We start from the raw sequence: 18,211 nt of genomic DNA, 5'->3' as shown, positions 1-18,211 counted from the left end.
CACACACACACACGGTTCCCTTTTCGCAGAAAAAAACCCTTGAGTTCTGGACTTTCTGATGAGAGCATTCATGATACAGCCAGGAGAAGAAAAATATCAAGCAATCCACACATTGACATAAGCAGTGGACCAATATGTGATAATTAGGCCTATGTGAAGCGGCATGAACCAATAGAAGACAAAGTGTATTGTACCAAAAAGGGATTGCTTTGTTTTTCAGAACAAAGTGTGATAAGTAGGGCTTTGAACCATTATTTTTTTCCAAACGTTCCGTTCCGAACAGAAACGGAATTATAACGTTTCCGGTTATGGGTTCCACCAAAAATTGACTGTCCCGAACCGGTTAGAACAAAAAAATATTGTTCCCGGAACGGTTAATTTCGTTCCTGTCAGCTGATTACTCCCCATAGGCCTAACTGACGTTAATTAACCAAGAAAGACGGAAGTGCAAATGACTTGGCCTACATTCCAAACTGTTTATTCAAGAGGATGAAAAGAATATCATCCAGAATTTTGTCATTCAGGGACGACCTAAGCGGAGAAGCGGAGAATAAACCTCAATGATGAAAATGTGTGCTGAACGCAGACTTGGGTCACGGGGAGCGCTATGATAGACATTGTGAGTTTATGCATATTTGAAGCGGCCATGGATGCCCAATAACTCCGAACATTCTCGGTGCGATTTACATGCGCTTCTCTGCAATGTCTTACAATGATGCAATGGAAAGTCTGCCCTATTGTATGACAGTGGTTTCTCTTATTTAAGATGTAGAGTGGAGACTTTGTAGTCCACAGCTCTCACTCCATTCAGTGTCTGATGTCACACAGGATGTGAACCTCAGCTGTCATGGTAACAGGAAAATAATTACTTTTTTTTTTAGTTTGAGGAACGATATTAACCGGTATTAACCGGTTACCATTATTTTTAAATGAGTGTTCCCGTTCCAGAACATAAAAAATAATAACGTTTCCGGTTTTGAAGCGGCATGAACCAATAGAAGACAAAGTGTATTGTACCAAAAAGGGATTGCTTTGTTTTTCAGAACAAAGTGTGATAAGATTATGTGATAGTTCCAGGGGCGTATCTGAGGTTAGAACCCAACTGAAATTAAGTACATTTTAGGTCAGGTTGACAACCGTCTGCTTCAAAACAACACTACAGACCACACACATCCTCTCTCTCTCTCTCTGTCTCTCTGACTCTCTCTCTCTCTCTCTCTCTCTCTCTCTCTCTCTCTCTCTCTCTCTCTCCCTCTCTCTCTCTCTCTCTCTCTCTCTCTCACACACACACACACACACACACACACACTCACACACACACACACGTTGTAAACTTGGTGGCCTGTATACACCAAAAAGCACTTTGGTGTCCTGGAGTTCCTGATTTATGAGTGGTGCTGAATGATGTATTTGGCTGTTTGTAAGTTATTAATCTCCTTCACACTGGACCCCCATTTGTTCTGAATGTACAAACAGCCAGGCATTAATCAAAGACAGGTCCACACACACACACACACACACACACACACACACACACACACACACACACACACACACACACACACACACACACACACACACACACACACACACACACACACACGCACACACACACACACACACACGTTCCAAATGCTCAAGTTAACACTTCCCAAAGATCAAGTGCACAAAACACACACACACACACACGCACGCACACATTCCAACTCCCACGTTAACAGGTCCCTACAGACCCTGACAATTAAGCCTTTGAGGAGTACCATCACAAATATGTGATTAGAATTTGGCCAACATTTTGAATTCTCATTATGATGTCATAAGCACTTCACAAGATTTTTAACATAGGCTTCTATGGGAGCTGTAGAGTGTTCAAGTAAAATTCTAGAAGAACTGGGGGAAAATCCTTACTCCTCAAAGGGTTAAACACTGTATCTTCTTCTGCATGACCACCTGCTTCATAGGAGGAAGGATCCAAAAAGAAGCCATCATGTAATTCACATCTAAACTGACTGCGGAATACACTAACGCTGTATGTCTCTGCTCAGCCTACGCTATCAATTTTCGACACCGTATCAGCATCTGTGCAGAAATCCCTCTGAAGGGGAATGCTGATGTGTGTGTGTGTGTGTGTGTGTGTGTGTGTGTGTGTGTGTGTGTGTGTGTGTGTGTGTGTGTGTGTGTGTGTGTGTGTGTGTGTTGTGTACATGTGTGTGTACATGTGTGTGTCTGCGAGCGCACGCATGTGTGTGTGTTTGTGCGCGCACATGTTTGTGTGCATTTGTGGGCATGTGTATGCATGTGTGTGTGTGTGTGTGTGTGTAGGAGACAGGTAAAGTTGATTATTCTGCTCTTGTCATCTATGCAGCTGGTATCCTGTCTGCTTTACTGTATAATGCCTGCAGCGCTTCCTAATGCATCCTCCCCCATTAACGTCACGAGCACACCGTTCCATATGCAAGTTTCATAACATGTAACACATGCAGTGCAGACACACATACATGTAGGCATGCACACACACACACACACACACACACACACACACACACACACACACACACACACACACACACACACACACACACACACACACACACACACACACACACACACACTCGCTCTCTCTCTCTCTCTCTCTCTCTCTCTCTCTCTCTCTCTCTCTCTCTCTCTCTCTCTCTCTCTCTCAGTAGCCTACATATATATGCACAATCAGTTACATGTACACATAAACATCCAGTACATACACATTTCTGCACACAAAGACACACGTATACGTACACTCTCACACACAGAGATGCATGCAACCCCATATACGTATAAACACACACACACTCGGGTTCTCTCTCTCTCTCTCTCTCTCTCTCTCTCTCTCTCTCTCTCTCTCTCTCTCTCCTCTCTCTCTCTCTCTCCCTCTCTCTCTCTCTCCTCTCTCTTCTCTCTCTCTCTCACACACACACACACACACACACACACACACACACACACACACACACACACACACACACACACACACACACACACACACACACACACACACACACACCCTGCAGGCGGCCTGGTTCAAGGTGGAAAGCCGTGGTTGGTGTGTACAAGTAGGAGTGAGCAGGTTGAGTGGTGTTGCCCTGATGAGTAGGTGGGCAGGGAAGCCAACAAGGGGGGACAAAGGGGTCAGCTGTCCCGGGCCCAGGGAGAGATGGGGGACTAGGGCTGGGAATCGATCCAGATTTGCTGGATCGATTCGATTTCGATCCAGAGGGCCACGATTCGATTCGATTCACGATTCGATTCGATCCGATTCGATATCGATCTATTGTATTGTTGGATTGTCACTTTAACCCATTCATGCATCTTTTAACAACTACAAAAAGCATCATATGAGTGTAGTGAGTGTAGTGTAATGTAGTGATGCATAGAACTAGGCTATATGAAATGTCAAACTGTACTGTAAATGGCCTATAAAAACATATAGGCCTATATCAGCTTCAGCAGCCAATACAAACATGAAATAGGCCTACCTTGGTATGGTAGAGGTGGGAAACTTAGTATGAGAAAGAAAGGTGGTAGGCCTAAATAAATGTAATAAATGCAATAAATAAATGCCTTAGGCCTACACCATGACATTCAACAGACTATGCATGATGAACCTAAATAGCCTAATTAATATAAATAACAATCCATAAACCGCCAATATAATCTCTCAGTAACACATACTGCTACAGACATACAGCATAGCATTGGCCTATAGAACACACGCAGACAGACCGTTTGATTGACAGGTCAGGGAGACCGTGCGCTTCCCTCTGGTGGGTTGGCGTTGAGTGTTGACGGTGGGAAAGTGGTGAGGAAGTGTTTTTATGCAAAAGTTTGATATTGTAGATTGATTATAGGTTGTCTGTGTAATGGGACATGATTAGTGGATGTCGCACTGGTAATCTATAGCGCTGAGAAGAGATATCGCTGAAATCTGACGCTGCTTTAGAGCTGTGGATATTTCTCAGTCAACCGTGGAGATGGGCACTAAAAAATCGCTTTGACGCAAATTAAAAAATAAATAAATTCAGAAGCAGTTAACGTAACGCAGCTGTTAATCTCAGTAATTTGATCCTTTCCCACCACGCTGTTTTATCTGTATGGGTGCATGCTTGTGCACGCGTGTGAATGTGAAAAGCACCCTTTCGTCTCCCTTGCCATCCTCGCATTTGGAGTTTAAGTCAGAAGGCGGGGATAATAATTTATCCTAATTTCAACAGCCTACAAATCATCTATTTTGTCATCCCATTAAAACTCGTCACTCCATCCCAACTCAAAGTGTCTTCCTTCGCTGTTATTAAAAGAAGAAGCGACGGCATTTTTAGGTTTCAAATGAATGGAACCAGCGCGTGTAGCCCACAATGGTTTGTTTGCCGATATTCAATCACATGGCATTTTGGGTTCGTGTTTTTTGTCAATAACACTACTCGGAAATGTATTTGAACCTATTATAGCGTGTTGCACACGAAATGCCCCGTGTTAATGCAGACAAAGTTTTTCTGGCTATTATAACTTTGACAGACGAAATAACAACAATGCTGCGCAACGCAACTGCAGGCATTTCCGAAAGCGGTGTAATGTAGGCCTAGCTCCTGGCGGGCCGCGGGAAGGTTGCACTATGCATAAAATAAATCCATGAATAGTCGAAAGTAAAAACGGCCACTACTGTCAGGAAAAGCCCCCGTGTATTTGTGCATGAGTGTGTAGGCCTATGTTGAAGAGAGCTCCCGACGCGGTTGAGAATATAGGGATGGGCCTCCGCAAAAAAAGATCGATCCACAAAGTTTTGGATCGATATCGGATTTTTCGGACGTGAATCGATATTGGATCGTGGATCGATTTTTTGAACACAGCCTTAAAATCGGGTTTTTATTTCATTATATACAGGGCACTAAATTAACACCAGCCAACCGGCCAAATGCTGGCGAAATTTAACTTTGGGTGGTAGAAAAGACAAACTTACCAGCCATTGTCTTTGAGCCATTTAGCGAGTGTGTGTTTGGCTAGTAAGATTTAATCTACATGCAAAGGGGTCAGTTGTTCGGGACCCTGGGTGAAAGGGGGCCCAAATTGGGTTTTCAACCGGCCAAATGCTGGCAAATTTTCACCTTGGCTGGTAAAAAAAGACCAACTTACTAGCCACTTTGACCCATTAGTGTGAGTGTGAGTTGAGTGTGTGTTTGCATTTCTCACATGAAATCTTACTAGCCATTTTGGCTGGTGGTGACAAATTTTTAATTTAGGGCCCTGATTGCATGTATTGGATTGGGTGCCCTATGAGATGACTTTTGTCCTGGGCCCGGCGAAAGCTGTGAGTGGCCCTGCTGGTGGGCTTAACCCCTACGCCACGCTGGTGGCAAACGGCCCATCTGTCTCATGCAGCAGGCAGTGAAGCCAACAGGGGGGGGTAAAGGGGTCAGTTGTTCCAGGCACAGGAGGGTTCCAAAATTGGGTCCTCATTACATTCTATGTATTGGATGGGTGGGGGGCTTCCAGATGATTTTGTCCTGGGCCCGGCAAAATCTGTCAGCAGCGGCCATGGCAGCAGACTCTGAGAGACACACACACACAGCTCCAGCCCACCTACTGCCTGCCCACCTACTGCCTGCCCACCTACACCGGCCGATTCCACAAAGCCCATTACTGTATTGCTTCGCTCCAGGGACAACAACCACCACCACCACCACCACCACCTCCATGATCCTGACCGGGTTGGAGAGAAATCCCGGGCCAGTGGATTTTGTTTTGTTGTGCAGCGGGGAGGGGGGGTTGGGGGGGCTTTCATTCAATCGTCTTTCATCAGCGATGGAAGAGTCTGATAAGGTGTTCTCATTTTTCCAGGTAAACTACGTAAGAGACTGAGGGGTGGGCTCTATGGAGTGTGTTCCCCACGTGTTCTTTTGTTCTTAGCGGTGTAATCCACTGTACAGTTTGTCTCTGTGTGTGGTTGTCTGTGCTAAGGTTTTGGAGGTCCTAAGCATCACTGGTCAGGAGCCCCCCCCCATAATTTAACTCATAATAATACGTTTTGTAGTTAATCTCAATTTAGGAGGCCCCAAATTTGAGGGCGAAGTGGTTGAGGCCCTAAGCGCTCTGCTTACTTTGCTTATGCCTAGCGGTGGCCTGTGTGTGTGTGTGTGTGTGTGTGTGTGTGTGTGTGTGTGTGTGTGTGTGTGTGTGTGTGTGTGTGTGTGTGTGTGTGTGTGTGTGTGTGTGGGTGTGTGGGTGTGTGTGTGGGTGTGTGTGTGGGTGTGTGTGTGTGTGTGTGTGTGTGTGTGTGTGTGTGTGTGTGTGTGTTGGGGGGGGGAGGTCCATCTGTTGCCTATGTCCACGTGTGTGTGTGTGTCCCGGACTCCCTACCTCTGCCCTGCAATGTGTCCTGCTGTGCAGCTCAGAAGAGGCCCCAAACACAACACACACACACACACACACACACACACACACACACACACACACACACACACACACACACACACACACACACACACACACACACACACACACACACACACTCTGTTCACACACAACATCCCCCCCACACACAAACACACACGTACAGTGTTCATACGCATATAAGTGCACACACGCACAAGCACACCCACAGACACACTAATGCTTGTACACACTGTTTATACACATACATGTACACGCACACATAAACACATACACACACTGTTCACGCACACAAACACACACACACACACACACACACACACACACACACACACACACACACACACACACACACACACACACACACACACACACACACACACACACACATATATACATACTGTTCATACACACACTCACAGTGCTGCACCTTCACTGAACTCTCTAATCCCGCTGACACAAAGCTGGAGGCGGAGGCTAAAAATAACTCCAGACAACACAGCAGTGACACACACTACAGTGCCCCTGCATGCCCGGACGGCCTCGACTGCCCGCGACCAGCTCTTAGACACAGACACACATACTGTAGATGTGTGCATACACTGATACACACACAGACAACGGACACACACACACATGCAGGCACCCATGCAGGCACACACACTCACACACACACGCTCTCTCTCTCTCTCTCTCTCTCTCTCTCTCTCTCTCTCTCTCTCTCTCTCTCTCTCTCTCTCTCTCTCTCTCTCTCTCTCTCTCTCTCTCACACACACACACACACACACACACACACACACACATACACACACACACACACACACACACACACACAGAGCGTGTGCACATGTACACAACAGCCCCCCATGCGACCAAGTTTTAAGTTGCTAACTTAGTTAGCAATGATGCTGTTAAGAAACGCACTCCAGGTTCTCTGGGAAGCCTCAAAAGCACTTGTGTAACGCATTACCAAACGGGTTAGCACAATTACATTGATTGATTTAATCTATAACGCATCTACTATATGCTGGAAAAACATGACGTATAGGCCTAACACAAATATGGATGTTATTTCCAATTTATGTAAATGCACTTCCTAAAGCATTAGTTCCCAAACATTTTCTGCGGGGACCTACGCATTTTTTTTGTCCATTATTATTGCTAGATTTTCCATTAAAAGTTTGGCTATTAACATTGCCATTAATTCACAGGAAAAGCAAACAAATCTATTAACCATACAAAAGATTACTAACCCATTTATATCGGCTGTTAACCTGGATTTCCCATTTTTAGGCAAAGTCCCATTTGTTCATGACCCCGCCACCCCTCCTCCCACCCACCTTTGCCTCTCCCCTAGGGGTCCCGATCACCCATATGGAAACCACTGCTCCATGGTGGTATTAAGGGAGAGAGAGAGAGAGAGAGAGAAAGAGAGAGGGAAGAGAAGAGAGAGAGAAGAGAAGAGAAGAGAAGAGAAGAGAAGAGAAGAGAAGAGAAGAGAAGAGAGAAATAAAGTGAGAATGAATCTGTCCGTACATTGCAGACAGACAGACGGTGTGTCTCTGTGTGTGTGAACGCGCCTTTGTGTATGTCTATTTATTTAATTATCTATTTTAAATCCCCAGCCTGTATTAGGATCATGCAGAAGTATGACCCTGGATGAACCGCTCTCCTTATCCAGGCGGTGGGAACGGTCATTAACATGTTACATCAGACGCAGCCCCACAGTACAATTCCTTCCTGTGTAACACAGCACTTTCCTGAGTAGCTTTTGTAACTATTTGAATGGATAGACCAATGGGCTATCCTGTGTCCTGGTTCAAGTGTTGGTTTGGCCCACTGTTTGGCCTAAGTCCTATCAGATCTACTGGACAGCTTCTTCCTGTGCAGGGAGGTGTTGATGGATGCTTTATGTTCGTGTAATCTGGGTCCAATTCAACTCTGAAAATAGAAAGGATAAGCCCCTTCAGCCCCTGACACACACACACACACACACGAACACGTACGCACACACACACACACAGACACAGACACAGACACAGACAGACATGCACACGGACGCACGCACACACACACACACACACACACACACACACACACACACACACACACACACACACACACACACACACACACACACACACACACACACACACACACACTCTTTTTGTTTAGCAAAGAGACTAAAGGGTTTTAAGGTCAACTCTCCCCATCTCATTATTTGAAAAAAGTTTAGAGTCTTGTCCCTTCCTGACCCAAGATGACGGTGGAAAACTTAGATAAAGGGACGTCTGAGATAGCAGGATATGCAAATTAGCAGTGGTTGACAAGACAAAAACTGCTAAGCAATTCCACACATGCAAACGGATTGCAGTAAATATGAATTAATACTCTATGAATATGCTTCAAGCTAAACCGTCTTGGACAGCTAAGTGTCCCTACACTGAAATTTTGACAGAAACACAATCTGGGTAACATGTCACTTCATTTGGCATTCCCTACATAAACTCATACTTCAATTAGATCTAAATATATTTAATTTTATATTTAATTTGCTACCAACAATCTGAGAGTACCAATCTGACAAATCCCCTGACAAGGCACCAAGGTGTACTAGTGAATATGGCAAAGTTCTGAACTACCTCCAACACATGTTTATTGATAAGAATTTAAACTGGCATCCACTTTTCCAAAAACTGTGATGGGGAGAGGAAAGCAACTGTGGATTTGCTAACTGATGAAAAAATAAATCTGACAAATCCAATCTGTTTCTATTTCACTTTAAAAAATATATATATATATACAGCAATTCTGTGAGAGGTTCAAATTAGAGGTGTGCCTGCCGCTGTTACTATATACCGTGAATAAAATTGACTCAACGTTTCCTTCTGTATTGAACACACTATGTGATAAATGCTCTGTGGTGTTTCTGTGTTTGATGAGGACTGTCTGACCCTATATTACTGCACTCGTTAAAGAAGCATATGACTGACAAGGGATGATTGACAGACAGGCGTTAGTAAATGACCATTTGACTGACAGCCAGGCCAAGGTAGACTCAGGTAGGGGCAAACTCACTGGAATATGGTGCAACATATGGTCATATTCTTCTTTTTTTAAAGACAGAAATGAGTAAGACTGAATCTAGTGCTATATATCTGTCGAGACATTCATGTATGATTGGACCAAATATTGTCAGTGGCAACCTCTATGTTCTACTGTATAGCAACCGTCACTAGTGGGACTATGGCCCTTTGGCATCAATCTGATGTTTAAATTCCAGCTATGGTGAGCCACCTTCATGAAACATGTTCTTCTTTTTTATATATTTTTAGGGGTTTTTTATGCCTCTATCTGATTGTGACAGTGAAGAGATTGTAGGAAATGGCTGGGATCAAGAGAGGTGAAATCTGGGGATAGAACCCCGAAATAACCTGCGGACAGAATTGAACTCATGCATGATGGGACTGTGAGCCAGTGGCGTCAACCTGATGTTTACATTCAAGCCACCTCCATGAAACATGAGGCGTGCGGGGAAAACAGGATGATGACTAATCTTCTTATGGGGGATGGCGAGACAACGCTCACCCCCCAACCACACAATTCACATTTTCCAAGCCCTCAGACAGTTATTACGACCATAATCTTTCATTTTAAAACATTATTTAAAACATAATGCAATCTAAAGCTGCTTTGAACGTTTCATGTTTCAGTTCAGAAACCTCAATGAAACATGAAAGATAGCAGTATTGCTTTTCTCCTTTTCTCTTTCCCAGTGGGGAGTAACATGATATATCACTCTCACACTGACCACTTGAGCCCTCACGCTAGAAGACGTGACTATGATGTTATGATCTCAAACCCGGACTATTGATATTAAGTCAGGCGCCTCACGGGTCTTGTTATTTCTAGAGAAAAGCCTAAACATGACTCTGGGGCTCTGGCTGCCAGGAATAACTCTGGATGGCTTTGTCATGCCGGGTTGCACACAGACAGTGTGATGTACATAGTCAGTATCACAGTGTTAATTCAACACTTAGAAAGCAGTTCCAACTAAAATACTGTTGCATTTCACTCTTTGGGGGTCAAATTAACTCCACTAGATTTACTGGGCACACACAGAGAGAAAACCCTGATGCGGCAGAATGACCTCCAAGGACACACGCTGACTCTAAGAAGGTCCGTTGTTTTAATTAGAGCTGGTGATGGAAGTTTGCTGCTTCACTGACCAGTGTATCCGGATCTAATTTCAGGGAGAAAATCTAATATTCAGGCAAAAGGAAAAACTACCCTATCGAGTGGAATTCCAAGCTGAATGCAACAAGTTCCGTGAAACAATGTGACCATTATTTTATCAGATTCATGTATGATTTGTTGACGTCCTTCAGAGCCCAAGTGATGGCAACCATTTGGTACAGATGGGATTGCAGACAATCCAACTCGCTATCTATTGAAATAGCTGAACTAGCCTACATCATGACAGCATTACCATGACATTACCACTAAGATTTAGACTTGGCCATTACCATGTTATTGCAAAGGTAATTGTTCCCAATACACCACGCTCCCTCTTGTGGTGTGTCTCCAGTTGAATAAAACAGTGTAGAATGGAGAAGTGGATTGCTATTCTTTTCTTTTCTTTGTAATTGTTTTTTAGTGTGCTTTTTTTTTCTTCTTTTTTTTACATATTTCTTTAGCAGCAGAAAAACAGAAAAATGTTTCAGCTGTTGCCTTTGTCAGAGAGGTCATATTGGTATGTTTTTTTCTGCTGCTAAAGAAATATGTAAAAAATAATTAGGCCTGCAAGGAAAAGAAGAACTGAGTGCGATGCGATCCACCTCTCTCTATTACCATTTTGTTCACAGGTTTGTAAGAGGCTCTGCGAGAGAGGGTTGACTTAAACCCTGAAGCATCCTGTTTCCGTTGTTATACTGCCTCATGCATGTCATATTGTATATTTTCAGTGTGGGCCTAACAGAGCGTCACGGTAATTCTACACCATGCTCCACATTTTGCACTGCTTTTTACACTCTCACAAAATTCATGAAGCTTCAGGGATTGGGGTGATGAATGGAATCTGCGAGAGCACCTGCACTGATCATTTTTTCAGCAGCTCACTAACTGAAAGAGGTAAGAAGAAATTGTCCGCAGTGGAGAAGCACTGCCAGGCAGGGGTGTGGGGGGTAGGTAAACTGTGGCTGAGTCACCAGGGCTCCATAGGGGGCCCACACACAGTCAGATTTATGAAAATATATGGCTGGGGGGGTCCATTGGAACTTATTACATAGGGCCCAAAATTTGCTGCCACGCCCCTGATGCCAGGCCAGGCCTAACACTGAGCGCCACTGCAAGGTCTTTAGCTGTGGGTCAGCCACAGGCTGTGAGGGAGAGGGGAGAGGAGAGCTCAGCTCGCTAGCTAGTGATATCTGCTGCTGCTGCTGCTGCTGCTTTTCACATGATTTCTTCCCCCGGGCGTGCAGAGGGGGATTGCTATTGATTGGGTCTGCATGTGCCGCTGATGGGGCCATCCATTTTAATTACACGTGTGCAATACCCTCGGCGGACAGGCAGGCAGGCAGGCAGCGAGGCAGGGAAGGCAGACAGGAAAGCAGGCAGGGAGACAGACATAGCTGCCCCTACCATCAACTAGCTATCAGCTCCAGGGCAAAGGAGTACAGTGTGGTAGCTGGCACTGGTGGTAATAATCTGGCTGCAGAACCAGAAATGAACTCTTCGTTGCTAAAGGGAAAATGTGTCATGTTTGCACTGCATTATCATACCCAAATAGTGCTAGTGTGAACATATGATAATCTGACAGCGTTTTGAGTTTCACAAGAGCTACGGACAGTACAAGGGAGTGAATGGCAGGGCAACAGAGTAGTGTGAGAGAGAGAGAGAGAGAGAGAGAGAGAGAGAGAGAGAGAGAGAGAGAGAGAGAGAGAGAGAGAGAGAGAGAGAGAGCGATTGGGACAAGCACATAAATCATACACAGTATATCACAGCAATCATTATATTCAGTGCAACATGAGGCAGTCGGAATGTGCTGTGAAGTTATTGTCATTCATCATCTAAATATTTATATTGATTTGGGCCACGTGCAATACATGTGGTACTTTATTTGGTTCATTGGGTTTCATTTCTAAATTCAGTTTGTTTTATTGAGTCAGCCTATTTGAAAATATTGATTAGACTGTGAACCGCAGCACCATCTCTACAGAGTGCATTGCAGTTGTAGTTTTCCTACCTTTTGGACCTCAGAATGTGATTTATGAAATAAATTAAACCACATTCAGATCCTGTGCTTAAAACATCATTAATAATAATTACATGGCAGCCATGCAGCCTCACTAGATCAGAAGGTTGCTGGTTCGAACCCCACCCCTACCAACATTTTCTTCCATGACTGTAGTGAACCTTGAAGGCATCCAACCCCACATTTGTCCAGGGACTTTATCCAATACACTTTAATAATTGTGGTCTGTTTTGATAAAAGCATCAGCTAAGTGTATTGTAATGCAAGGCTGTAGTCAAGTCCACCTTAGTAGAGTCCGAGACAAGTGAAAGACCAGAATAATCAAGTCCGAGACAAGTCCGAGTCCGAGACAAGATAGAGTCCAAAAAGATTAGAGTCCAAGTCAAGTCCAAGACACATGTCGGTCAGTGTTAAACAATGAAATGGATGAATGTCAATAATGAGAATGTTACCTAAATGTCAAGGTAACCTATATGCCATGGATGTGAAGACAAACTTGTATGTTGTTGGATTTCAAGCTCCACTCTAGAATCTTATGATAGCCAATGTTCTAAACAAAATAAAGACAGACCCGATCCAGTCCAAAAGCTTAACTTAATTTGGCAAGACCAGTGTCCGAGTCCAAGACAGGTCCGAGTCCAATTGAAAGCGAGTCCAAGACAAGTCCGAGTCCATAAAAAAACAGACTTGAGTCCGGACTTGAGTTCTACAGCCCTGATGTAATGTAATGTAATGTAATGATGCAACACATGACCTAATCAACAGCCTGCACCCCTCCATCACCCTTGTCACTGGTGGTAATTTGACACTTTCCTCACGTTGAAAACATCTCCTCCTCAGTAATTACTATATCTCCCTGGTCCCATTTTGCGCTGTAGGGAGTAGTCCCCACATTCTTACTTAACAGTAGGGGTGTCAAACTCAAATTGACTGAGGGCCAAAATCAAAACATGAAACAAAGCCGCAGGCCGAACTCAACATTTAACTATATTGAAAATTGGACTAAAATTATGCATACATGCACTTCATACTCATAGTTAAATTTCACACACACTCTTTCCCATCATATTTGGCAGTTCAAATGTATCTGCACACCCTGTGACACACCAAATCTCATCTTTAAGTCTTGTTACACTATACAGTAATGGTGTATGTGGGCCAACTGCAACACACATTTGAAATGATCTCACGGGCCGAATAAAATGGCTCCGCGTGCCAGATTTGGCCCCCGGGCCTGAGTTTGACATCCCTGCTTAACAGCGTACGTACGTTATGTACATGACTATCAGGAGGGCGAGAGCTGTAGTCCAGCCGGCACACACTGGGGACCCAGATAATGCTACAGGGCGTACCTTAACAACACATTCCTCTTGGCTGCCTGTTCTCTGACTCAGTGGCATCCTCTGCCAAAAACACGGGCCCTTTTTAAATCATTAAACCACATGTTCACAGGACTCGGCCAAGTGTATGCTGTCAGCGTTGTGTCCCTAAAGACATGATATCATCTGTAGGCCCACGGACAGTCAATTCTGCAGTCCGATTTTTATGACTTTGCGATAGGACAGTGAAGAAGTGACAGGAAAAGAATGGGGAGAGAAAGATGTGTGGAAAGATCAGCATAGCTTTGCTGTTTGCTCGCACCCGAGGACCTTGTAAAAAACAGTTGGGAGTTGAGCACACTTTCTGAAAAAAGATCAGCAAAGGACTCGGGCCGGAATCAAACCCAGATAGCCGGCCTAGCAGCCCAGCGCAATATCTTTTAGAATCACAGCAGGGCCTTGCAGTCTGAATGTAACACTTCGAGAGTTGAATTAAAACTTCTTATCTGTCCCACTTTCTAAGTGTTGAATCAACACTGCAACATGTTTCACATTTACTGTGACCTCGTGTACTTAACCCTTTCTGCTCCATACATGCACTTGAAGTAGCTACAAGGATCACCTCAGAAACACTCTATAAATATATTCTCTCTTTAAATGTGTCGTGTCTGCTTTTTCTATACCACACACAGCTAGAAACTCCACCTCTTATGCACACACACGCACACGCACGCCTGCGCGCGCACGCACACACGCACGCACACACACAGACACACACACACAAGGCCTGCTTGTTCCTGGGACTGTGCGGCCTCTGTGTTTACGTCCTGTTATTAGAGGTAATGCTGCCTTGGAGTTTGCTGCATCCACAACTGGTTCCCACAAACACAAACACACACAGACACAGCCAACAACCAGCATTTATAGCTGTTGCGCCAGGCCTCACTCACCCCACAGATTTCACTCTCATGCACTCATACTCACATAACAGAGTAGTGTCCAATATAGATTACCCATGAGATTGCACAAACTAAAACCGATTCAGAGCTATTTCAATTGTGATAGAAATTTTAAGAGGTCATAATTTTTGAGTGGTGTGTTAAATTGTACAGTTACATATGGCATGCATTATTATTACCGTGCTATAATTTGTTTGCATCACCATTTATGTTCATCAATGGCCCACGTTTACAAGTACAAGTTCTACATGAGAATGTGCTATGTGTTTGCCTCAGTGATACAGAAAGCAGGCTACTCAGACGTCCATAGCCCACTACTGTAGGTGAAAACTGCGCATGGGCACTCTGCTAAAGGGACTTTTAACAAGTGCAAGGGTGTTCACCAGTACTCTGCACCCCCTGTGTTTTTGTGGTTAGGTGGCTGCATTCCTTGCCAGGAATGGTGTGTTTACTGAAATGACTAACCACACATGTTTGATGAAGGGCCCTCGATGTCAACTGCCAACAGTGTGACATTCATAGCAAAACTAAAGTCACTAGCTAAACTGACATTGACGCGTTATATATAGGCCTAGGCAAGATTCTTATGGTGGTGTGGAAGCCACACGGTTTCCAAAAACGTTTTCCTTGGGAAAATACCCTATAAGTGCAACAGTTATTTGTTATGTGAATTGTGTCTTCGCGCTCAGGCGAAACTCCACACATGATCTACACTAATGTTTCTTTTTCACTTTCACATTTGACTGCCTCATGCAGCATCAGCATAACACGTGTTGCTGAATTGTGCGCAAAAGGGAAATTACCGGGCGTGCCATGCACTTTCAGAACTGAACAACGCAATGTGTTTGTGCGCTTTTGAACCCACTTACTCGACTGTTCTTGTCTGTCTCTGTGACATCCTCATCAATCACCCCTTGTCTCAGCATGAGTTTGACCATGGCGACGTTGTTTGCACAACACGCCTGGAATAAAGTCAGTGGTTCTGGACTGTCAGGAGGGGGGCTTTGAACACTGTCCTCCCAATTGTAGTCAGCTGGATAGAAAGAGTCATCAGAGGCGATGCTTCTGCAGTCCCGTAGTTCCGAGAAGTCATCGTACTCCTCGAAATCATCCTCCTCAATGACCTGCGATTCGTAGTCGCCGAGGTTGCTGTCGTCCTCCGACAACACGACTTTGATGTCCGCTACGGGATGAACTTGAGCGTTACTTTTAACCTGCTGAACTTGTTTGCCTTTCCCCGGAGAACCAGCTCCATCCCGGCTCTCGGTTATCAGCACCATTGAACCATTGGTGGAAATACAAAGGGAGTAAAAGTGCGCGCTGGTTTCTCCCTCATTAATTTGCGTAAAGTCCACCAGATAGATGGAAAATTATATCGGCTAACTGTATGAAACTTACGACAGCCGTACTATAGTCGACCATTTATAACTTTTTGACCGAGAAGGTTGCGTCTTCTTCCCAGGCTCCTTGACACTTCTGACCCAGGCGTCATTGTTTAGTTCGCACTGTTAAAAAAAACGCAGAAGACGCACTCCACATACAACATTACGAACAGCTGAATCTTCGGTCAATGGACAAAATGATATCCATAAACAATCCCACAGAGAGGTAGGCTACAAATCCAAGCAATCGACACCCATGAATCCACGTCTCCAAAATTGGGCACCAGAACGAAAAAGTTTCTTTTTTTCCAGGGCAGTTCCCTTCTCTTCACATCTCATATTTATCAACACACTCGAAGCGCCAAACTGAATTAGACAGTATGAACATGCTATCGGCTGGTAAGTAGGTTAGTAAGTGATGAACACGCTCCTGTGGAGAAGTAGGCGTTTTCTAAAATGTAGCGCACAATCCGATTAATAGGCTAACCCCCTCCCTCAATCCCCCTCTTGCTCATTTACTCAGCCTGTCCTGTCCACACAAGATTATTTGCCAGACTGTAAGGCAACTGCTAGCCTTCTAACCCCGTGTCTGCACGACTGGCTTAAACTGTCAAGAAGCTTTTTAGCATACACTTTCAGCCTCACGCACTGGTGAAGTTCACACATTGGGTCGTTATCTGACGCATCTTCTATCAACTGCTATTATTCGTTATTACTGATGGGGAATCCTCAGCACGGAAACTACCAGCGTGGTGGCCAACCCCTCATTTCACAGTCAAACAAATGAGGCAGCGAAGGGGGAAAACAGAAAACCAAACAGAAGTTACTCATGTCCCGGTGACACGGTCTGTTTGTGTAACAGTTTTTGTATGTCTGTTGTTTGCGTAGATGGAATGGCTATGTGGTAAAATCGGTTGAGTAATTAAAAAAAACAAGTTTTGGATTAAGTGACTAAGTCGGAATCAAGGTCTTTAGACCACAATAACGAAGCTCACCTGACCTAAATCTGTCAGCCTCCTATTGTATAAGAAAATGGATTATGTTGTAATTACTTGTAGCCGCATCAGCATCACACAGACCGTTAGAGTCTGTCTCTGCTCAATTTAATAGCTCAATAAAGTTGTCTCAGCTATCATTTCACACAAACAAATGAACAAAAATGACTACATGACTACATGTTAAGTCTATATGGTTCCAGATCTTTCTCACGCGTAAAATCGAATTTGACGGTATTGGCTATGAGCGTGCATGGGTGCATGCGCGCATATCTGTCCATAGGTGGGAAAGTCCCCACTGGAGAGAGAGAGAGAGAGAGAGAGAGAGAGAGAGAGAGAGAGAGAGAGAGAGAGAGAGAGAGAGAGAGAGAGAGAGAGAGAGAGACAGAGAAAGAGACTGAGAGAGAGAACAAGGAAGCCCCCCTGCTAGTTTACACAAGGTTCAATGTTTTAGGCCAGGTGTGTAAATTTGAAAATAGCCAACAGTTGGTAAACGTGTGATTTGCGCAATATGGCAATGCAAATATACAGGCCAGAGCTTCAGGGCCCCCTTGACTCTTTGGCCCCTAGGCCTGGGCCCTGTAGGCCCATGCAGTACTCTGTCCCCGCTAGCAGTAAGGCCATCGGAGGCACTCAGATTGGCACTCATACAGGGACCCCCATGGGATGGGTAAACATTGTTGAGAGGGACCCCAGTGTAGAGGCCGTTGAAGCACAGATTATGGGGCACACTGGCAGTGGTGTAGTCTACTTTTTATGGTGGGTATACTGTATATTTGAGATTTTTTTTGAAGTGGGTATACTGTATATATTTGTGCCATTCAAAACAATGGATCAATCAATTTTAAGTGGGTATACTGAAATCCATGAAATGTAGAAGTGA

General features: G+C 44.4%; 1 protein-coding gene across 1 annotated transcript in view; it reads right to left on the bottom strand.

Annotated features, from left to right (window-relative positions):
* Nucleotides 1–16,917, bottom strand: part of ankrd33ba (ankyrin repeat domain 33ba) — a 22,678-nt gene extending 5,761 nt beyond the window's left edge. The window contains exon 1 of the mRNA XM_063206717.1: nt 15,821–16,917. Within this exon, the coding sequence (XP_063062787.1) occupies nt 15,821–16,231 (411 nt within the window). The 5' untranslated portion in view covers nt 16,232–16,917. The remainder of the gene's footprint in view (nt 1–15,820) is intronic.
* Between the last annotated feature and the right edge of the window lie 1,294 nt (nt 16,918–18,211).

Source organism: Engraulis encrasicolus, chromosome 9 (assembly GCF_034702125.1).
Source record: "Engraulis encrasicolus isolate BLACKSEA-1 chromosome 9, IST_EnEncr_1.0, whole genome shotgun sequence".
Classification (NCBI taxonomy): domain Eukaryota; kingdom Metazoa; phylum Chordata; class Actinopteri; order Clupeiformes; family Engraulidae; genus Engraulis; species Engraulis encrasicolus.
The sequence above is the reverse complement of the archived record's forward strand: the minus strand, read 5'-3'. Positions and strand labels throughout refer to the sequence as shown.